At 40.4% G+C, this 23,822-nt stretch overlaps 1 protein-coding gene across 1 annotated transcript; it reads left to right on the top strand.

The window, feature by feature from the left end:
• The first annotated feature begins 200 nt into the window (after window positions 1–200).
• espnla (espin like a) lies at window positions 201–22,782 on the top strand. The gene is made up of 11 exons (XM_085347674.1): window positions 201–763; window positions 2,449–2,639; window positions 6,492–6,678; window positions 6,761–6,943; window positions 7,046–7,177; window positions 17,717–17,878; window positions 17,968–18,109; window positions 18,263–18,435; window positions 18,545–18,709; window positions 19,900–20,852; window positions 22,194–22,782. Exons 1-11 carry the CDS (start codon window positions 470–472, stop codon window positions 22,723–22,725), a joined length of 3,114 nt encoding a protein of 1,037 aa, XP_085203800.1. The 5' UTR covers window positions 201–469; the 3' UTR covers window positions 22,726–22,782.
• Window positions 22,783–23,822: the final 1,040 nt, after the last annotated feature.

The following is a 23,822-nucleotide window of genomic DNA, read 5'->3' as shown; positions in this document are numbered from 1 at the left end:
CATGTACCAGCTGCTTAGTCGCCCTTCTCTTTGATTAATTTTTAAAATAGTTGTAAAAAATGACTCTCATTGTAATCCACCATGCCTTGGCTCGGACTTCTCCCATTACTTAAGTTTCCGTGCTGCCTCAGCTCCCCCATCTCCAGTGAAGTGTGTGTGCATGTGCCAGCATATGGTCACTGCCACTCAAAGAGAGAGCAGGAGGCCACGAGTGCTGCGCCTCCACCCGTCTTTCATTACCTTTCTTTCTCACCGGCTCTGACCCCCTCCTCTCTCCCCAACAGCTATGCTGGCCAGCTGGCTCCCGCTCGAGTGTCGCTTTCCCGGCTCAGGAGGAGCCAACGAGTACACGAGGGTTTTTTTGTTGTTGTGTGGGACTTTGTGCGTGTGAGATGGTGTTTTACTGGAAGGGAAAGAGCTCCAGGGAGCTTGTTCAGCCTGTGCCATAACCCACTGATAGCAGCGAGGCATGGTGCTTCATCGGACCATCCAGGCAGCTCGAGCGGGAGATCTCGCAGCCCTGAAGGAGCTCGCCTCTTCTGGTCACCTCTCTCCAGGCATCACTGATGCTCAGGGTGCTGGCCCGGTGCACCACGCAGCCAGGTGTGGACGCCTGGACTGCCTACAGTTCCTGGTGAGCGAGCTTGGGCTGGGTGCTGATCCCCGGGCCTCGAACAAGGCCACACCAGCACATGATGCTGCAGCTACTGGCAACATCCGGGAGCTGCAGTGGCTTGTGCAAGAAGGAGGCTGCAACATTGAGGTAAATATATCCACTCATAGGAATCTTGGCACAAAAAGTTAGAGAGTGAAACCCATCCTGAGAGCTTAAGGAATTAACTTGACTTCCACTGGCTTGAGTACATTTATTAATGTATTCCTTTCGCAGGTAGTTACACCTGTAAAGGCTAAACCAAGAAGTAATTGTTAGAAAATTCTTTTTTTTTAAACTGCAGTGTTTATTGAACCTTTTGATAAATTACATTTATTAAAAGTTTTTTGGGGGAAAATCACAGTGATGATGTAGAGTTCTCAAAAACTCACTTGGCATTACAGAGTTATGATAAATCAACAAATTATTACATTGTAAATGATTAAAACACAATTTAAAGAGATATCAGCTGAAGTGGAATAAGGGCCGGACTGTACTAGTGTGTAATACCAATTTTTACCACAAGATAGTGGAAGTATGTCATTCGAACCTTTATTTTAGTAGGTAAGTCACTAAGTCACTTCCTGCAAAGGAAAGGAAAGGAAACCTCCTGATAAATTAAGAATAAGGCTAAAAAGAAGTGTCAGAAGTTAAAAGAATAGCAGCAAAGATGCAGAAACTGATAAAAATAAATAAATAACAGCCATTGGAAAAACAAACTCTGCCCCCTGGTGGTGAAAGTTTTAGTTAAATTCTGTAAAAGGCGATTGCAAAATGTGAGAAATACGTCATCATCTTATTCATTAAAGATTTGAGAGTTCTGTTTTTCAGGTATTTCAGTAAGCTAAATGTTTTCAGTATTCCACTATTCCAAATTTCAGATTTTGTTTAAAACAGAAACATGAAAGTAACAAAGGATGAAAAAGAACTGACTATGATGATTTAATTGTTAGTTGTTGTTTTTTAAAGTATTACACGGTCATCAATTCATCTAAAATTTGGTTAAATGTATTTTAGAAGACGTAACATACAAGGATAGTCTGAAGGCAATAACTGAAAACTATAATTAATGGAATTAGAAGACTTTAGAATATCTGTTATATGCAAAAGAAGCAGAATAGGAATAATAAACACACATTAAAAACATACTCTTAATGACTCCACTTGGTTATTTTAGCTATTAAAATCATTTTGTTCCTTGAGGGTCGAAAAATAAAGGAAAAAAAGTAATAACAGTAACAGCATAGGGAAAGGAATTAATTACAGTAGTTAAAGTAGTTTAAAAAATTCTCTAAAAGCTTAAACCTATTCTGATGTATTACTGACTGATTACATCATATGGTTTTGACTTAGCTGACATCCATTATGGTAATGTATCACATGTCCAGTAATTATGCCCAGATGGTTGCAGGAAGTATAACAGAGTAGAAGCAGAGTAAAGTTTATTTACATTGTTTTTCAAAACTGAATGTGCAAGATCAGATTTTTAAGCTTCTATTTTACTTACTGATTATCGGAAATCTCTTAGATAAGAATCTCTCCTGCAGCTTTTCGTATAAAAAACAGAAAGCATTTACGGTTCAGTCTAAGGAGCTCGGAAAGTAAGGGACTTAGGCTACTATGACCTGAATGACTGAGAACCTGTGCACACACAATTACTCTTTACTTGTTTTATGTTACTTCATTTTTTTTAATCTGTTGCTAAAATGATAATCAAAAATCATTTACCTCCCCTGAGCCTGTAGAGGAGCAGGTTTTCAGTTTTGTCCACATCAGATCTCTGCGAATGTTTCCAGGATAGAGATGCTGCCGGTGCCACGGCCCTTCACCTCGCGGCTCGGTTCAGTTGTGTGGAGGTCATTAAGTGGCTGCTTTCTGTTGGCGGTGTGGCCAAGGTGGAGACAAACTGTGGAGCTGTGCCTGCTCACTACGCCGCAGCCAACGGGGACCTCACCTGTCTGAAACTGCTCATTCAGGAAGCACCTGGGTGAGTTCACAGCCCTAATTTCACTTCCTAATATTACAGGCTCTGTTTGCCTGCCTGAGGATGTTTGTACAAAGATAATCATCTGCATCCACACTTTTCAAAGCCATCCAGTGGGCCGAATTGGACCCTCTTACTAGATTAATATTAACTGACTTTGCGTTTCCATTTTTCCATTTGTTTTTAGTAAGTAAGTTTAGTAAGTATTTTGTTTTTGGAAGTATGTGCAAAGAGTTGCAAGTTTGTGAAACTTCAAGTAGCGCTGTTAGGAAGAAACTTAAAATGTTAAAAATTTAAAAGTTAGAAATGTTATACTTTAGAATAATTTTTGATGATACTTCTGATCTGCTTTATTTTCCATGGCACTATAGTAACTGACGGACCCAAACAAAGCATAATAGCACCTGAGCCGCTGCTATTGGAAGTTCTTAAGCACTGATTAAGTGCAAGTTTAAAAAGTGGTGTTTCAGACTCATTCTTCTATCAGGCAGGTATTAAATTTAGAAACTTTTGCTCTTTTAAAGCATTGAAAACACTACTTCTCTTTGCCACTGAGCGATCACCACAGATCTATAAGCATACCATCCACATAAAATGAGATTAGCGGTTATACGATGGCCAGAGACCGTGGAACAACAGTCATAAAGTGAGCGAGTCCTAAGTTAAACGTTTTTCAGTTTTGAGTGATGCAGCTTCCAGTGGAAGTGAAGGATAACGCTGATTGACATGTGACAGCGTTGGTTACCTTTACAACTAGAGCTTAAACTGTCCAGCATTGACCAACTGTTAACTACACAGCAACTACACAGCAATGCATGAAGGATTTTCTTTATGCACAGAACTACCCATAAGGAGTCCTAACAGCACTTGGGTACAGAGCCTAAAAAAGGCGGGCGTTAGCTTGGATCATGCCTCCATTAGGAAGATAAAGTATTTGTAGACATTATGAGCAACTAATCTCAATCCGTCAAACATTTCATTTCAGTTTGTAAAGTTTCTTCTTTTTTGTCCTTAGCAGTGAAGTTATATTTTTCACTGCCCATCCCCATTTATTTAACCTGCATGAAACAACACATGAAGGACACCTTAAGAGCATGCTGGGTAAAGAATCTACAATGAACTTCTTCACGATGTTGTACTTTCAGATGCATGTCCGCAACATCCACAATCACATTATTTAGCAGTCTGCTGTAAGTATAGTTCTCTGAGAACTGCTGTTCTCTTTTCTATAGATAAATTCTCCTCCCTAAAATCGCATCTTTTTTTCACCTCATGATATGTTATCAGTTGAGACCAAGGTAATGGGATAAGACAAAGGTGATTTTAGGTATATTTTTTACTGTTTCACTGCAGCCCTAGATGGCAGATTAGTTCTTTTAAGAACTTACTTTGTAGAGTAGGGCTGGGTATCGTCACTGATTTCTAGAATCGATTCGATTCTGATTCACAAGGTTCCGAATCGATTCGATTCAATTTGATTCAAATCGATTCAATTTGAATCTGGGAAATTTTGCTGCTGGTTCAGTCAATATTGTTTGGAGAGGGATAAAACCTGCAGCTTCAGAATCAGTGCAAAAAGGAGGTAAACACAAAGCGCATACCTGCTGAAACATCAGAATCAGCGAGCTGTCAGCTTTCAGCCGCGACCGTGTCCGTGCTGTCGGGTGAGAAAAGCGACATCTCACTGATTCTTATGCGTTAGTGCGTCCACGCTTTGTGTTTACGTCTTTGTGCAGAATCCGTGTACCTGCTCTCATTTACTGTTTTAGCTGTTTGGTGGTGGTTGAAATTTTGTGACTTGTAACCTGAGATTCTGGCGTTTCAGGCAAAATAAATTTATAATAAAAAAATCGATTCAGGATTTTAATGAATCGATATCACGTTATCCAAGCTAGAATCGATATAAATCGATAAATCGATAATCAAAAAACAACCCCTATTTAAGAGTGATGTCCCACTTGATCTTACACTGACTCACTTCCAAACCCTTAAAAAAATCTTATCAATAAATATCTGTGTCACCAGAAAACAAAGTAACAGCAAATTACTGGATAAAAAGTATTATTATTATTACTACTATTGCGCTGTTATTTCTCTTCAGCGTAATAAAGTTGGTGCAGAAATTCGTAGTCCCCAGATTATGACTGCAACTGCTGTTGGTCTGGCTTTTCCTCTACTGCCACCATGACACCGACATTTGTTGTCTGCATCCCCACAGAATTATCCTCAAAGGTGCTGGAGGGTCAGTCCAAAACGCTTTGGTGACTTTTCTGCCATCATCTGGTCAAGTTTGATGTTTGTTTGAAGTTCAGGAGATTTTGACCAAGCTCGTGATATTGTCAGCAGCCACTCTTTACCTGCACAGTTTTATCCCTGTTCATACAGATGCTAAAGGACAAAAGGTCAAGTATAGAAAAAAAAGTCTTTACCACTCTAAATGACAAAAATAGAATTACACATGATAACACAGGGAAACAGGTTCTAATACAAAAGTTAGTTCAGTCATCTGCAATTCTTAATGAGCATAACTTTTTCGATTATGGCATGAGGTCACATTTACAGACATCTGAGATGATTAAAGGATGTACGGTATTGGGTTGCGCTCATCAAAAGGAACAAGTAAGTAAACATAAGCACCAGCCCTCACTTCTTCCTCCAATTAAACTTTTCCATCTCCTAAACCCAAGACAGCGGCACAGATAATGGCGCGTGTGGCTCTTCCTGCCTTATACTCTTGTTACAATAGAGTCTGACTGTAATTTGCATGATGCATGGCAGAGTTTAGAGCATCACAAGTAACCATCAGTGACCTGTGAATAATACATGGCTACATGTTGTCCATCACATTCGGCCTGCAGTTGTTAAAGAGCCGTGTGCACACCAGTGGAAACGCTGCTTTGAGGACCAAAAAAGATTTAAATTAAAGAAGAAATTTCCCCTGTGACATAATTTAACATTATTGCTTATATTAGATTTTTGCATAATTTCCACATCGATGTCCAGTGTGATGTGTATCCATAGATAAACGCATGGTGTGCTCATTATTTTTGGTGTTATTTTTAATATGTTTTACCCACATTCAGCAACTAAATATTTATTTAATCATTTCCAGAATTAAAAACATACTTCAATTATCTGTGCTTTCATATTTCATTAAGATATTGCTCTGTTAGAACACATCAGACCATGTTGGCCATGAATACCAGATTTTTCTCTCTTTACAAAAACCTTACACATTATAACAATTTCTAACTTAACTACTAACAAAACATTTTTAACAATAGCAACTATAATGAAATAAGCAAACCTATATGTATCTTTGAACTAATTGAAACTGAACTGAAAAGAAAGAAACAATTTAAACCAAATAAAAATAAAAACAGATGAAATTATAAGCCATAAACTCTATTTAACTTGTATGTTTAATGAGAAAATGCTCACAGTTAAAAAAGCTGAAACGGTACAACTCTGATATTTTAGTGGAAAAAGCACTGTAGGTTTTTTCAGGTATTTTATTAATGGATCTGAGTAACTGTGGTAACTCTAACTAATACGATACAACAAAATGATTTGTTAACCGGAACAAAAATTGGAACTAGACTCATAAAAGAGACAAAAATGAACTGTTAAAATAAAAATAAAAAGGATATGTCCTTAGTTTTAATCACTGACAGTGGTTAAATTTGCTATACCAACAAACAAGAGAAGGCTTTGGTGCATATTTTTAAAGAGACTGGTTATTTCCATGGCCTGAAGTGTTGGATCTGTAGTGGAATATCTCTTTTTAACTTCTTAAATCTGCCTGTGCTCATATATTTTTTTAATGGCTAACCTCCATCACCTGTTTGTGCACAGGTGTGTGAACCACCAGACGGCTACCGGTGCTACTCCGCTGTACCTGGCCTGCCAAGAAGGGCACCTGCATGTTGTCGAGTACCTTGTGAAGGACTGCAGGGCTGATGTGCACCTGAGGGCCTATGATGGCATGACCTGCCTGCATGCTGCTGCTCACATGGGCCACCAAACTGTGGCGTTGTGGCTGGTAAGTGAAGAAGCATAAATCTATGAAGCTGTTTTTTACATTTGATGCTTTCTTTGATCCGTATTTAATTAACTCTGAACAGGTGACCTGCACTGATATCAACCTGTCCTGTCAGGACATAGATGGAGCAACTGCTCTGCACTTTGCTGCCAGCAGGGGACACTATTGCATCTTGGAGAAGCTACTACACATGGGTTCAAAGGTCATGAAAGATTACTGGGGAGGGACCCCACTTCATGATGCTGCAGAGAATGGAGAGCTGGAGGTCAGAGCTAACTTTTTTCCACATTTTTTATATCTTATGTTTTGTGTTATGCCTGAATAAACTCAATTGTATTAATAAAACTTGTCTCGTTTGATCTCTCAGTGCTGTAAGATCCTGCTGGCCCATCAAGCCAACCCCTCAGATCAAGATATTGATGGGTTCACAGCAGCAGATTTGGCAGAGTACAACGGACACGCTGAATGTGCCAGATATCTCCGTGCCATGGAGAGAAACGTAAGATGTTTGTCACCTGCAGTATATTTTATTTTGCACGTTTTCCCTTGTTTGTTTCCTCTCTTTGTTTGCCTTGGCATGAAAATCAAAGCTCGAGTACGGTCAAACATCTGGAAGATCTTGGAAGCTCAGTGAATCATTTTCTTAATTTGTAACATGTATTTCATTCAGGTCAAGCCTATCATTCTCCTGAGCTGTTCTCTTCCACTCAACCTGATTACATTGCTCTCAGTTCAAGAGGTCTGAGAAAGTGGAGGATGAAGGCTTTAGGGCATTACAGGAGATGATGGCGTGAGTACTGTGGCGGGGGGGGGGGGGGGGGGGGGGTATTCTTCTTTCTTTGTTTTCCACAGATGAGTCTGTCAGGCTAGCTCTTTTGGTTCGTGTGGAATGCAGCGCACTCCTCAATGCGATTGATCAATATTTTAGAGCTGACACCTTGTTTTTGCTGGTGTTGCCTGTTCAAGTCAGACGTCACTGCAGGAAGCACTTACCTGCATTAGGGTTAATCAACTCAGAATACTGTGATGTAAGTCATTCCTCCTGACATGCACAGAATCAGGTGATTTTTTTCAAATAACTTTGGCATATTTCATGAAGACAAGAACAATTTGAGTTACTGACTCATAACGTCACATGAGTAGGCTGAAATTTCATAGCTTTTAATTTGCATTCTGTAATTCACAATTCATTTTAATTCAGTTTTATTTATACAGTGCCAAATCACAACAACACTTGCCCCAAGGTTCTTTATATTGTACGGTATGTATATAATATAAATATATAATAACAGAAAGAAAAAAAGAGAAAACTAAACAATTATATGACCCCCTAGGAGCAAGTGCTTTGGTGACAGTGAGAAGGGAAAAAACTCCCTTTTTACAAGAAGAAATTTCCAGCAGAACCAGGCTCAGAGCAGGGTGGCCATCTGCTATGACTGGTTTGGGTGAGGGGAGGAAGACAGGACAAAAACACGCTGTGGAAGAAAGCTTAAGAAGATCCTTTGTAACCTTTACTAAAGCTGTTTCTGTACTGTGGAGAGCTCTGAAACCTGAATGAAAGTTCTCAAATAAGAAAGGACAGAGGATATCCATTTGAAGTGCTGCTTAAACCGAATCCAAATCAATTTTAGACCGACTCTTAAGTGTCAAAAGTGTCTGAAATCGAGATCTCGTCTTCTTCTATAACCAGTTCTGAACATCAGTATGATTGGATCTTATCATAGTTTGAGTAAACTCCACTAATTTGATGTCTGTGAATTAGAGAAACAAAAAAAAAGTTTGTACTCAGGATGTTTGATGTGATTTCAGATAATTCAGTGGAGAAAAATTCATTGAATTTTGGTAAACCTTGAATGGTCGCATCAGCTTCTGGGACAGGTGGGGACCACTCTGTCAGCAGACTTGTTGAACGTTAAAGCCTCACAGCTGTCCACCTGCAGCCTGATGTAGTTGTTTTCTATCACCACTCCTCACTTGCTGCCTATAACGCAGGCTACACAGAGTAACCAAAGCTGTCGGCCAATAGGATCCATGAATAAGTCAGCGGAGAAGAGCAGCACTCATACATGAAGAGGATGATGATAGGGAAGTAGTGAGGCGTGACTGCCGAGCTCCTCTTAAGAAATAATCCTCCCATCAACAAAGGGAAGCTAATTAGCGCAGGGCTGCTGTGGCGTCCGACACAGCCCGAGCCACCGCCAACTAAGGGCCTATCAGTTACTTCTCTCCAGCGGCTCAGGTGGAGGGCCCGCGGGTGAAAATGCTGAGCCCGTTATGGGATCCACAAGCTTAAGTTTCAGCGTTTTCACCATTCTGATGCCTGGAGCCGGCAACTCTATCCCTTTGTGGAGCTGGAGAGCAGGATGTCATTGGCATCAAACACACATTTGACTGTCAGTCATGTTTTTTTCCAAGAGGCTTGGAAGTGCTATGATTGTCACCTCTGGATGCTGTGTAATGATGGTAGCAGACTGAATGGTATATCGTGTTTCTTGGCACTTTATGAATTGGATACACTAACAGAGACTCAGTGTGAAGTAAAAAGTCATCTGACAGACAACCGACCAAACAGTCACTCGATTTAAATCTTTATAACATTTACAGGATAGAATATGTAATGATTTAAATCCAGCTGTGGCAGAGATAAGGTGTGCAGGTAGACGTGCCTTAATTACATTTCTGGAGGTGTTTTACGTTTGTAACGTAGATCGCGGGTTTCATCGGTTCTTAAGTGTCAGTTGGATAATCTCATTTCCGAGAAGTGACCTGAATGTAGCGGGACAGTGACCGCTGCAGATCTGGACTCGCTGCCATGTTTGGATCACTCACAGCGAGGTCAGACTCGTTCAGCGCTGTCATCTACTCTTCCCTCATCTCGCATCTCAGCAACAGCTGCAATCAAATAAACAGTGTGCGGTGTGAGGTTTACTTCACACGCACACGCGCGTGCACACACACAGAGCGATCAGGCCAAAGATACTGGTGTTTGAGATTTTTGTTATTTTTAGAAACCTTGGAAAGAGCATTCATCAGTCATCACTTTGGTTTTTAAGACACACGTCTAAAGTTTTACATTTCTTTTGAGAAATAAAACACATGTAATCTAATAACTTTAAAGAGAATTTAATGAATTTTGTTGGGCTCATCACATCACTTTATCCTCTTGCACAACAGAGCTGTGAGTCTGTCCGACTCATAATGTTTGGGTGCAAAATGTGATATTTATTAGGAAACTAGTGCAGAGATATTTTACAGCTCTATAAAATATGGACTATATGGACAAAGTGCTGAACACATTTAACCTACCGGAGCAGCTCAGTCATGGAAGTACATGCAACGAAGCTCCTGGTGCACAGTTTTTGTTCTGATGTTAATGGTCAGAGATAGTTTGGAGCACTGCAGTTACTAAATCTCAAACCTCGCTCTGTGACTCACATGGTCTGACACTTCATGGCTGAACTGCTATGGTTCTTATTTGTAAAGCCAGAGTACATTACCAGGTGCTTCATTTTATACATCAATGGGCTAAAGAGGTGTGGCCCAATACCTTTTGTCAGTATAAAGTGTATCACTCATTATATCCAGTGTATCATGACTTTCTTTTGCTATTATATATCTGGTTTTAGACTGCAAAAAAATTTTGAACCCTGAATTTATTTTTCAGTTTTATGTGCGCTTTCATATACGCTATAAAAGGTGCTGTATGGGACATTTTGCTGGCTAGTTTTGGGTCCACGGGCACCTTCAGAGCAGTGGTTCTCAAAGTTTGGAGGGCCTGATACCCCTTAGAGAAGGACGGCATCATAGTGCCAGAGTGTAAAATATTGTTGTTTTGTTATATCCCTTTTTTGACTATGAGATCGATATGATTGGTCCGTCACTCCCAACTTCTTTCAGTGTGATTGGTTACTGATGTGAAGGTCTATGTTTTAACTAAGTAGTATCTTTGAACCCAATTTAAAGTGAGAGAAAGAAAAACGCAACATTAAGTAGAAAAAAGGCAAAACCAATTCCAATTAGAAGTTCTATAAACTGCATCAGTTTTATGTCTGTGATGTAAACTTCTATATATGGTGTCGTATTGTGATGACCAAGTTACAGCACATGAAAGGTCGAATTCTTTCCCTACATTTTGATACCATGTTCACCTTCTATTCCTTCTGAGTCAAAATAATTTTCTAATGTAGTCATATCTGTGTTCACGTGTGATACTTTGAAATATAATGAAGCTGTTGTACAGAGGAAAGTCGGCTGAGTCTGAGGGGTTCGGGTGGGAGCATTTTTGATTGATGAATGAGCTCTTCTATTCAATCGTCCCAGGTGGAAAAACAAAATCACCTGATTACCCACGCGCATGTCTCTGCTCCAGGTGCTTTGACAAGTCTTCCGCTGATACCTCCCTGCGTGTAACAGCATGACCGCTGGTTTGTCAATGCATTAGTGATATTACCGGCCATCCTATCCGGTCCCTCAATTATTAACAGCATTCTCCGATCAGAGTTTATTGTTTATTACCTGGTGGCCCTTGGCCACTGTTAAGAGACGCTGATGATGGTGTCAAACAAGTGGACGGTGATCTTAAGATAGCACGCCCCAATACCTGGCTGCACAAGTCGGTGTGAGTCATACCACGAAGTGTGCGCCGAGAGAACTGCTCGAGGTCAAGGTCGGTGAGTTTTAGTTTGGTCTGTTTGTCAAAGTGCAATCGTTTTTTTTATTGTGCTCATGTGATTTTGTTTGTGCGTGTAAACTGTATGAGTGGTGATCTTTAATGTTATGTGCTTCTGTCTTTGTTGCTCTGTGCCAGGAACTACAGTTGAAAAGCCTCTGTAGTTAAATTTGGGCACATTTACACGATGGACCCAAGTGCTCGTTAATTAATGAGCATTGTCCCTCACCATATTATAAGCTCTCTTTCTTGTTTTTATACTCGCGCCTTATTTTTCTTTGAGCTGAAGGAAAGTGAGCGGACAGGCTGAGTAATTAATTTTGTGAAATGAATGGAAAGTTTTGTATGTTCCGTTTGAGAGGCCCGAACTGGCAGATGTTTTGGCAGCATTTTGCCTATTTTCTGATCAGTTATAGCCTGTTACGGTTAGGCATGAGTAACGCTCCAGGCTCATGACCTTACTTTATTTTGTCATTGTTGATTTTTGCAAATTGGATGTGTTTTCTTTAATCTTGCAGTTTCCAGACATGTCCAATAGTAGTTACAATATTTCAGCACTAAGTAGACAAATACTTTCAGTTATTACTTTTGTAGCTGCAGCAGATGCAAAAAAAAAAGAAAATGCTGTAGATGTTCCCAAAAACAGTATATCTGTCAGTTGGTAGTCTCGCAAGCATTTACCTCCATGGAGGAAACCTGAGAGTATATTGCCATGTGAGTGGACATGTATTTACACTATAGCGGTCTGTGTATAATGTGCAGCCGCTGTATACATTCCCTGTTGCAATTTATCACTGTGAATATTTCACGTGGAAGCAGGTTGTTTGAATGATTGATTCCAGAGTGCAGAATTACAAGACATGTTTCTTAAACACAAACTGTGTTTCTGAAATAATTAAACTCTCCCGTGGTTCGACCCACAGGGACCGCAGATTACTGGAGCTGCATGTCTGACAATGAGACAGCATTGAGTAGCTGTTTCTTAACTCCCTGGCTCCTAATCTGTAGCGATCAGAGCCTTTGTGGTCTTCGACAAAAAGGAGAGCAGATCCAGGCCAAAAGCAGGGTTAGGCTATCTGAATATGCGTGGCAGTAGTGATGGGGGAGTGATGAAAACCAAATGCTCTCTGGCCACTGCATCTAATTAAACACACACATGCAGGGTTCATCGTAGTTTTTAGGACACTGAACTGTTACGAAAAAGGTCACAAAGGAATCGGGCTCCCCCTTCCCATTTCCCAGCCCGCTTGTTGTTTATCTATTTATGGATTGCACAACTTCTGGGAAGATTATTCCTCCGCCCGAGCTGTGTCACAGCATATTTCGTGTTGCTCGACATCAAAGTGCCGCGTGAGAGGAAATGGCACGGACCACCTCATGGACGTAACGCACAACAGCGTGCAGCAGCATATTAGGCCTGGCTTTGAAGTTTTGGCTACTAATAATGTCCTCTGAGAGGTGAATTTGATATGTATTCTGTATGGAGTGCATTAGGACAATGCAGGTTCATTAAAGGCGACCTAAATGCTTCCATACATCCGACAGCCTGCCTGGAGCGGTGTGAAATGCTGCCACCTATTCAGCCGTGCATGTGCTTGTTTTCTTCTTTGGTTTGGTGCGAGTCTTCAGGCTGTGAAATGTTTCATGTGCTCATTTGTACATCATAATCAGAAACTTCCTTTTTTATTCTAATTAAAAACCTAGCAGACTTATATCCTTGATAGCCTGTAAAAAACAACAAAAAACAACAACAACAACAACAACAACAACAACCATATTTAACCTAAAACAACTGACACTTTTGACACTTTCTGGCACAGAACCTGCTCCCATATTGAAATCATCTCGTGTGACTGGTTACACTGCCTGAATCTACATTTTTAATACTTTAAAGGCTCCCAAAACCTGCTGTAATCTGGGATTTCCTGTTTGTGCCTAAACTTGACATATTTACCTGTTAAGTAGTTTGTATTATGGACAAAAGTATTGAGCCACACCTCTTAATCTTTGAATTCAGTCGCATTGCCACAGGTGTATAAAATCAAGCACGCAGCCATCCAATCTGCCTGTACAAACATTTGGATCTTTGTAAAGAGCTCACTGAATTCAAGCATGGTGCTGTAATTGTGCTGAGGCACATAGAGAGTAAAAGTTGCCAGTGCTCTTCTGACTCAATAACTGCAGAGCTCCAGACTTCCAAACCTCCTCTGGCATTAATGTCAGCATAAAAACAGTGTACAAAGAGTTCCTGCAGGGGTAATGGAGGTGATGTAGCATAGGTCCCCAGTACTTTTGTCCAAATAGTGTATGATTTAAGAACAAACTGAAAGAAAAAACACACCTGAAAATCATCTTTTCCCCTATCTACAAATGATGAATGGAAACTGTTGTAAATGTAAGATTTGACTATACTAACAAAGAGAAGAAATTATGTCCTCTCTGTGGTTGGTTTGATGTACTCCTGTAAATTAAGATTAAAGACTACAGTCGTACTTTACACACAACTATCACACAGAAGTAATAACAAAAGCAGTCTGAGACTGCATAGCTTCCCTCCACATCATGGATGAATCGAGTCCCTGGATCCAGTTGGTGTCATTTTGTTGTGAACATCAAGGCCATTTCCCCCAGCTTTTCCTCTTTCAGTTTAAGATATACTTTTATCTATCTTAAAAGTTGAAAAATTACAAAAAAAAGAACCTAAAACAAAATAAAATAATGTCCTTTTTTAACAGTTTTTCCAGTTCAGGGGGCTCGTGTGGCACTGAATCCTATCCCAGCTGTCACTTGGGGAAAAGCAGCCATACATTACATTCATACCTACCTACGGCCAGTTTAGAATCAGCAACCTGACTGAACACGCCTGTCTCCGGACTGTGGGAGGAAGCCAGAATAGAAACAAAGACCCCAAGCAGGCACAGAGAGCCATCTCCATGTAACATAGGTCAACAAATTCAATAAAGCAAAACGAGCACAGCAAATGTGAGGTGAAATTAAGATGGCTCAGTGTACACACAGGGTCAAGTGTAGAAGGACAATCCACACTAAAATGTGTATGTTGGTACGTGTTTGTGAAGATATGATGCAGAAAGTACAATTTTGCCTCATTTCGCAATATTAAAAAAATCCTTGCAAAAATTCCTGGATCGAGATCAACTCCAAAAGTGAATTACTTCTAAGTTGGGCAAAGCTCCATTTCTATTAAACTTCTCATGCAAAAGTTCTGTGTGTAACTTTTTAAGTCAGGCAATCTGAACCAATCACATAACCTCCTTGATGGAGATCTCTTTTCATCTGTTTCTGTGGTGTTCGCTCAAACGAAATCTTACTCCATAATGAGGTCACACGTAACTAGACAAACCAGGCTCGTTGCATGAAAAGCACTTGTGACGTCATGCAACGGCCACCAAACTGCAGTTCAGTGTGATGGTGGGAAACCTGCAGCAGTTCAGGTGAGGTGAAGAGAGAAGTCTCTGAAAATGGATCATCTTACAGCAGGCATGATGTCACCTGATTTAGATGACAGGAAAGATATAACGCAGTAAGCACTTCTTTGATCCTCATCATTTTCTAAGACAAAAATGTGAGTGTTTAAAATAGAACTCTGACTGAGCACGTGCCTTATTTTATTAACATTAACATCAGTCATTTCAAATTAATACTTATCAAACTCCGTATGTATCTCGGTTTTTTAAAAAGTAGGAAAATAATTTCAATCAAAGGCCACTGTTGTCATTCATGGAGTCTGGGCAGTGGCAGATGTCAAATGGCTGCAAAAGTCAACCTTTTTTAGTTTAAACCTGAGAGTAACATAGCTGAAGAGGTAAATAAAATGTACATAAACAATTGTTTGCTGTAAAGAAGTCAGCATGTGTGTCCAATAGTTGTATTTTCACATGATAGCATCAATAACCAGCATATAGTCCTCCTCTCCTTTTTTATTCAACTCAGTTTCATGCTCACACATGTAAGCATGATTCATAATTACAGGCTCAATACAATGGCCAGCGTACAGCTGCATCCAGCCGAATAGCTACATCGGTTAGCTGGAGACGCTGATTGACTGGTGCTTCCTCTGTGATCAGGGTCAGAACTTTTGGGTCATTTTCAGAGCTGATACTTTATTGCTTAGCTAGAGAGCATCTATGTTTTCCTGTCTTTCACAATTCTTAAAGCATTTTCACTCAATATCTAAGGGCGTTTGCATGGCTCATGGGAGAAAATTATCGTCACGGTGTTTAGCTTTAGTCATTGCTTATAACCAGCAGCATTTATGAGCCATAAATAAGTAAATCAAATACATCAGAAGGGAAGTGCCGAAAACACAGCTGCAGCTCTTTTGGAAGTTTCCCGCTCCTTCCCCCTCTTCTTATCGACAGTAAAGCTGAACAATATTGCTTCACTTGTTTCCTTTTGATGGGAAATTACAACCAAAAGCAGCACAGTGTGCTTTTTGCTTTACTTTTTTTTCATTATTCAGAAACTGTGAGCCGTTTGAAACGACGACAGCTCTGGAAACCATTGCACACACAAAGGAATGGAGGCTTTCCTGAGTCAAAACATGCATTAAACATTTAGGGATTTTAAAATCATGAAAAAGTGTGCTTCAGCTGAAAAGAAATTTGGAGCATATTAAGGCCAGCAAGTTGTAATATTCAGGGTTCATTAGACCTGTAAGTAATGTATAATTCCATTGATAGCACTGTCAAGCTAAAAATCACAAAGGCTTCACAACAAAATGCAAAAAAGTTACCCAAAAGCAAGTTTTAAAACTTTTTAAAAGAAACAGCTGAGTCCACAGATCTCAGGCTCAGACAGAAAGAGGTTCAGAGTCTAGGGGTCGCTGTTGCAAAAGCTCTGTCTCCTTTAATTATTAGCTGGCAGGCCGTAATCACCTGATCCTAGGGACCTGCTGGCGATGTATGGATGTAACGGTTATCTGATAACCAGAATCTTAAAATAAATCCTAAAGTCAGTGGAGAACCAGTGCTGCAGAATTAACCATGGTGTGACATGTGAACAGCTAAAACTGCAGAACTGCAGGAGGTAACGGTAACGATGGGTCATTTCAAATCCTAACAATCCAATTGCAATGAAATGAAGGCATGAATAACAATCCCCAATTCAGAGCATAACACAATAGACCTCAACTTGGTAAGCAAGGTAAAAGCTGAAACAGCAGTCACACCAAGCTTCCTGATCCTGATTAGCAAAAGTGGCAAGGGGAACTAGAATTTGCATTACAGTTTTTAATAGAGTCAAAGCACGTATGTAAGATGTGTGACTGGGGCTTAAATGAGATACAAAACTGGATTCCATATGTGCAGCAGTGATAAGAAATTTCTTTAACAGTAATCAAAATGTGCTGAAGAGGGAGCAGCAGAAACAATAAAGTCCCCAAACAGGAGCCTTGTGGCACACCATAGGCAAAAGAAGTGAAGAGGACCTGGACTTAGAAACAGCCACAGAAAAGGAGCATTCAGAGAATTTGAAGAAAGATCAGATGTAAATAGTGGAGCAGCACGTTGGCACGGTGGTTAGCACTGTTGCTGCACAGCAAGTGTCTGTGTGGAGTTTGCATGTTCTCCCCCGTGTTTGCGTGGGTTCCCTCCGGGTACTCCGGCTTCCTCCCACCGTCCAAAGTCATGCAGCTTGTGGGGATAGGTTAATTGGATAATCCAAATTGCTACTAGGTGTGAATGTGCGAGTGAATGTGACTGTGAATGGTTGTCGGTCCCTGTGTGTTGGCCCTGCCACAGACTGGTGACCTGTCCAGGGTGTACCCCGCCTCTCGCCCTATGACAGCTGGGATAGGCTCCAGCGACCCCCGCGACCCTGAAAAGGATAAGCGGATGGATGGATGGATGGATCAGATGTAAATAAAACATCTTGCAAATGAGAATCATTTTGTGGTTGTGACATATCTTCCAAGTATGAAATAATTGTACAAAAGCAGCTAAAGGAAGCTGCAGTTCTGTAAGTGCAAGTATAAGGACAAACAAGTATTTGTAAAGTTTGTGCATCATTCTGCTTCCTTGTTGAAGGAACTTGTGTTTTGTTTTTTTAGTAACCCGTATATTGAAGTTTGTAGATTGCCGGTTAATTTTCGATTGTCTTTGGTGTTTGTTGTCTTATTTCTGTTTGTTTGTTTGTTTGTTTTGCTTTTTTGAATTATGAATAAATTTTAAAAAATCATTTATTCAAACTGAATATAGGAGATGCTTCTTTATTATTCCACGTTTTTTTCCTTTTTTTAATCCTTATTACCTCTTTTTGTCACACTCTGTTTCCACGTTTTCCAAGGTGATTATAATTATAGTGCAGTAAAGTGCAGTAAAGTCTTATTCTAAATATTTTAAATGTTTGCAGGCCTACAGTGTAGATAAGCCCATTGAGGTTCCCACTCCAGCAGAGGAGGTGAAAGTAAAGCCAGCCCTGGTGTTGCCGCACAGCAGGGAAGACTACTACGGGAGCCTGAGTGACACATGCACAGACAGTCACAGCAGTAACTCACACATGGACAGTTTAAAGGTAATCGCAGTTTAGTTTTTATGATGCTTTCTGTTTTTTTTGTGGTTTCTTAGAACACGCCAGTGAGTCCTTTTATTTGTTTACAATAGCAGCCTGAGAATGAGGAGTCTCCACAAGCAGGATGCCCTCAGTCCCTGCTTGCACCTTCTTTACCTTCTGGTTCATCTACACCTGCCCAGCCTCAGAGGACTGCCGTCAGTAGAATAGAGCAGGTTGAAATCGCAACATCTGGTGAGAGAAACATCTGTGGAGCTTATTTAATTGCTCTTATTGCAAAGCAAGGCAAAAATTTATTGCACAATTTCATGGTAACAGTGAGTCATTTCAAATATTAATCTGCTTTAAAATGACTGGGAAAATGACTGCTCATGACTTGTACTGCAGTTATTAGATGTTTCAAGCAACCCAAGGCCGCTGGGAGTGAGAGAACTGTCTGTACTGATAAGACAATGTTGCCTGATGCAAACCTCCTGGCTGAAAGAAAACTTCTTGGCGACATGAAGTCCATTAAATCTTTGAAACAGTCAGGAATATCGGGAGTTTTCACTGGACAAGCGGTAAGTATTCTAGGCTTCCTTATTTTAAATATCCTGTCATCAGATTCACTTCCTTTCTTTGGATAAAAAGCTGATAGCTAGAACTCTGCCGCTTCATGTATCTCTGAAGAATAAGATGGTGGTCCTACCTACTGAGGAGGCCAACCTGTCAGACATTGATTATCTGGTGCCCACCCATGATGAGAGAGGCTGTCCCATAGCAGAATGGAAGAGGCAAGTCATGGTGAGACAGCTGCAGGCCAGGCTGCTGGATGAGGAGGATCAGAGGAGAAAGGTAATGTTGTCTGAGAGATGAATTAGGGCACAATTTAGTACTTTCAATCAAGAAGTCATTGTGTACAAATCGGATCTTCAAGGTGCTTTTCATGTAGGACTAAATCAGAGAATTTCAGGAGTAAACCAAGATTGATGTGACTTTTTAGACTAGCAGTTCCAGAGAAAAGGGAAATGAGCCTGATTGCCATTTAATTGTTGGCTTTTAAGTAGAAACAAAAGACTGTAGCCCCAATCCAACCTTTTAAAATTTATCAAACAGTTAGTCGATAACACTTTAGTGTATGTCCTGTATTTAAAAAGTGTCAGTTTTTGCTTCTAATGGTACTTCTAAGCCCTTTTAGATTATACAGAATGCAACTGCATGCAAAACAGTCATTATGTTGTGTGGATCTTTACGTATTAGATTCTTTATAAAATCCTTTGTGTTATAGGTTGGTATAAGTTGTGTTTAATATTTCAGCTTCTGTAACAGGAAGTAACCCAACCGTTGGGTTACACTTGTAGGTACTCGTGCACACACTTTCCCCATTTCTTTTACATTTAAATCCCAAAGGCAAAGGCCTTTCTGGTTTCTTGGAATAGTCATTTAAAAATGAACAAATATTTGGGAAAATATTTGGAGTGTTTCTTGGAAAAGATGGAGCACATAAAATGAATAACTTCATCGACAGACAACTTTGAATTTCCGCCTGCTGGCTGAGCAAAAGAAGCTATCTTCACTTCTGGGTGGAGAAAGCTTTATTTTCTCGCATTAAAGACAAAACGGCTTTTAGTCAAGAAATGACCACCACAATAATCTATAATAATCAACCGTAGTAAGGTCTGCTATTTGAGGTAAAGCCTAATTTAAACAAAACCTCCCCTAAACAAATGGTTACAGTCTAAACATAATGAGAAAAGCAAAAATTGCAGCTCGTTCTTTGTGTTGCTTCTCTAAATCTGCATTACTGAAAATCTGAAAAACACTTGGAAATTCAGTCCCCATTTACTTTTAATTGCTCATAACAAATCACTGAACACATAGCACATTGTGAGTCAAGTCATATTTCTGAGGTTTGGATGAGGTCTGTGTTGCAGTTTTAATGTATCATTACTCTTTTTCTTGCATGCCAAAACCCTCTGAAATGTTTAAAAAATGTAAAAATTACATCCTGCGTGTTTATCTGGTGTTTGCCTCTTCTTTTACAGGAAAACGGGAACAGATTTGCCAAAGTCAGCTGGAGGTACTCCCAAGCCCACAATGCCATCCTGGGGCCCTCTGGTGAGCTGCTGACTGAGGGTGATCTCATCTATCTGGAGCAGCAGATTGCCAACGTCTCCCTGCAGAGGAACTGTGAAGGCTACGAGTTGGAGTTGGCTCGTCTAGCTGAGGAGCTCAGGCACATCCTGCCGGCCCCCATAGTGAACATCACCGTCAACACGCAGTTTGGGAACTTCACAAATCAAGTTCCCTTACCTGTGTGGTGCGGCCGTATCTTGGGGATCGTAAAGAGCATGTCTCTACTCATGACCAACCTGACGGACCAGCCCTACTGCAAGATGCCCAATACAGAGCTTATCACAGTGTTTTCTCAGACGTCAGACAGAAAGAACTCCACTAGGGGACGCAGGGAGATGATCGAGGATGAAATCCATCAGTTTGGAGTGTCTGTGAGGACTCTGAAGTCAAATTTTGAAACGCAGAACTTGTCGTTGTTAGCTGAACCTTCAGAAGCTCACATGTTAACCTCTTCCACACAGTTTGAGGCCCCAGAGCCAGGAAAGCAGGTTAAAGGGCTGAATCCAGCTGCAGAAATAGATCAAAACAGTGACTCTGGTATTGACTATGATACAAATGTTCCTGATGTTCAAGAGACCATTAGTCTTAGAAAGGAGAGGATAGTTGTTCTGTTTTTAGGCCACTGGAAGAAATCTGCTTACACTGTGGCAATGAAGAGCAAGGATGCAGCAGAGAGGAAGATAAGTGGAGGAAACCCAGACATGGGTGACAGATCTGGTCATAGGAGTAGCATCGAGAGTGCTCAGTCAGAGATGATGAATAGTTCCCTGGGACACTTCTTCAAGCAAAGAAGTGCTGTCAACAAGATGCTGGGAAACTGGAGAAATATGATTTCCAGTGTCCCTTCAAGGCAGATAAGAAGGTAGGATGGGGTGACTTTCCCTTCCTATTGAAAACTGAAACTGTTCACATCTTTAAGTAACTTAATCAGAGATTTGCGTGGATGTTTGTGTGTCAGATCATATTGTAATTTTCACCTCACATCAGAATCATGGAGTTAAGAACAATATCTGTTTTCTTTTAATGCATATATGCTGTTCCTCCATAGTAGATGTTTATATATTTACCCAACATGCGAAAGGTCACTGGTTTGAGATCAGGAGGAAACACAAATACCTTTAGGGTTGCGGGTTGCATCGTCAAGATTTGCCAACTCAAATTATCTGTAAATTATCTGTGGTGACCCCTTGTAAATAAGGGATCAGCTGTAAGAAGCTTTATACTGTATAAATGATACACGAGAAGTGTGGTTAACGCTCAAGCAACCAAGCTAATTTAGCAACTAGAATTACAGAGGGGTTCATTATAACCCTATTATACGTTATATAGCAAAGTATAATGGGTGTGTGTGTGTGTGGGGGGGGGGGGGGGGGGGGGAATTCTGTCTTGGGCAGGCCTGGCAACGAAGCTCGAGAGAGAGAACACCAAATGGCCAGGCATTAGCCTAAGGGGCCAAAGAGGCAAAATGGGCCAGCCTTCTTGTGGGCTCACCAGCTGCAAGAGATACCATAGGGGTTGGGTGCAATGTGCCTGTTGAAACTAGCTCTTGGGACATGGATTGTCAACTCTCTGATGGGAAAGGAGTCTGATACATTGGGGTTTTCCCAGCTGAGCTTGGAGAAGGCGGTCAAACATATCCCTTGGAGGTTCTTCCTTTTTCAGGGTTCTTCAGATTTATGGCCCCATTGCTGGCGATAAGTCTGACTCATTTCCGTTAGGTGTTGGACTTTGCTAGGGATGCCCTTTGACACAATTTTGGAGTGATTCTCCCTGACCTGGAAATGTCTCACTGATTGCCTGGATAAGCTGGAGAAGGTAGCTGGGGAGAGGGTGGTCTGGGGCTTTGGTTCCCATCCCTTCCCCTGTCTCGACTTAAACTAAATTTAAGCCTGAAACCAAATAAAAAATATTTTTCAACATAAATACCAAATATCAGGCTTGGATTCTGCTTTTTTTTTTTTTTATAGGACATTTATAGGACAGTAAATCAGAATTAGAATACCTTATTAATCACTAAGCAAATTATGTCAATAAGTGTCTATAAGTTTTGTACCAGTACTCAGAAAATACATTTATATTAATGCTACATAATTACATAATTTTGGGCTTGGTAAACTATGGACATATGGTATCTCCTTGTTCATGCTTGGTGAATGACAGATAGTCAAATACATTGTTGTGTAACCTGCAGTGTTATCAACAGGCTCCAAAGGCAGAAAGCCCTCTACTCGCCAGAGCAGTTCTTACCCCGTCTGGATGGTGTTCCTGTAGAGTATGACAACCTGACCCTAGATCTCTTCATGCTGGGCTACTTTCACATCTTGGAGCTGGACCTGCCAGTCGATGAACGGAAAATGAGGCATCTTCTGTGCTTCGAGGTATTCGACCATGTGGGGAGCTTCCCCTGGGAGATGGTCAGGGACTTTCATAAGGCCGTCATTCAGGACATTGAGGCTGGGAACCGTGAGTGGAAGGACGGCTTCGAGGACATTAAAATAAAGTTCTTTGGGAATACCTTGAGTCAGCCTGAATGCTCTACAGAAACAGTAAAACACAGCCTCCCAGAGGTTAGACAGGTCCCTAAAGTCATTGTGCAGACGCCTACGCCAGATGAGGGGACACTCTACACTGGAACTGACATTTCCAGTTTTAGTAATGAAGAAATTTGTAAATATATTGACCGTAGTTTTGCTTTTTGGAAAGAGAAGGAGGCAGAGATTTTTGATTTCGAGTAGTCACTTGTGTCATATTTTTAGATAACATCGGGGCTGGCTATCAAACTAATTAATGAACTAAACATTTCCATCATCAGTTATGAAGTAAAGTTGGCACAGATATCTTAAACCTAATTGTCGGAAGTCTTGTTTACTTAATGTTTCATCGTAAATTTCTTTGTCTGAATTATAATTTTGTTATTTATTTTTACTGTTTATAAAAAATATATATGCTTTTAAGAGTAGAATATTTAGGTACTGTGGTAATAGTATTGAAACTCAGTCAAATAATTGTCAATATCATCAAGTTTCAGACGATACCCAGCCCTGTTAAAAAAGAGTGCTAAAAGTGTTTTTGTTCAGTTCTTTGTTAAGAGAGCATTTTGTGGTAAATATTTGCAACAAAGCCTCAGAGTGATCCATGGTCTGAGAGAAACCAATTCTGACATTCTTACAAATAAATCTTAACAGAGCTCAATTGATTTTCATTGTTTTCATATTCATTTCACTGATCTTATCCTTCATTAAAAATCTTACTTTTTAAATGTTTTTTTCTTGTTTCTGAGACTCATAAAAACATGGACCTGGAATCTCCTAGAACAACTTTGAAAAGTTCTTACTTACCATGTTTTGAGCCTTGGTGATGCACCTCAGTTCATCCTTAAACAAACAATATTTGTTTCTTCCGATTGGGTTACGTGTAAACACAAGGTTTGACCACCAGGTGGGTGGGTCTATGCTCGCAGACAGATTTGCGGGGCTTAAAGTCATGCCATTTTCTCAGATGCCACTGTTTTTACCGGTTAAGCACAAGTTATCCCAGGTGAGACTGAATCTGCCACACCAATAACGGACACATTTGAGAGGAATGAGACCCTTTTTCATTGATTTCATTCATGTTTTGCGTTTTAATTGTTTTTTTTTTACTTCTGGTTTTGTAGCCTGGTTATGTTTAGGCACAAATATGTTTCAAAATTTCTGGTAAAACAAGTCTCTTCACATTTAAAAATGATCATTTGAGAGTGACCTGTCTTGTTAACGCTGTAACCCAATGTGTCAGGGCACAGACTTCATAGGACACTTTCTGTGTAAATGAGGACCATCACTGGCTTTGATAA

Source organism: Diplotaxodon limnothrissa, linkage group LG23, assembly GCF_057381915.1.
Source record: "Diplotaxodon limnothrissa isolate DT_005_m linkage group LG23, D_limnothrissa_male_GT1.1, whole genome shotgun sequence".
NCBI classification, from domain to species: domain Eukaryota; kingdom Metazoa; phylum Chordata; class Actinopteri; order Cichliformes; family Cichlidae; genus Diplotaxodon; species Diplotaxodon limnothrissa.
Note: the sequence above shows the minus strand (reverse complement) of the source record. Positions and strands in the feature narration are given on the sequence as shown.

Excerpts from the sequence above, each read along its gene's own strand:
- espnla (XM_085347674.1), top strand. The coding sequence starts at position 470 with ATGGTGCTTCATCGGACCATCCAGGCAGCTCGAGCGGGAGATCTCGCA. Across the intron at positions 18,110-18,262 it reads GGTTGAAATCGCAACATCTG|TTATTAGATGTTTCAAGCAA; the intron begins GTGAGAGAAACA and ends CTTGTACTGCAG. Across the intron at positions 20,853-22,193 it reads CCTTCAAGGCAGATAAGAAG|GCTCCAAAGGCAGAAAGCCC; the intron begins GTAGGATGGGGT and ends TGTTATCAACAG.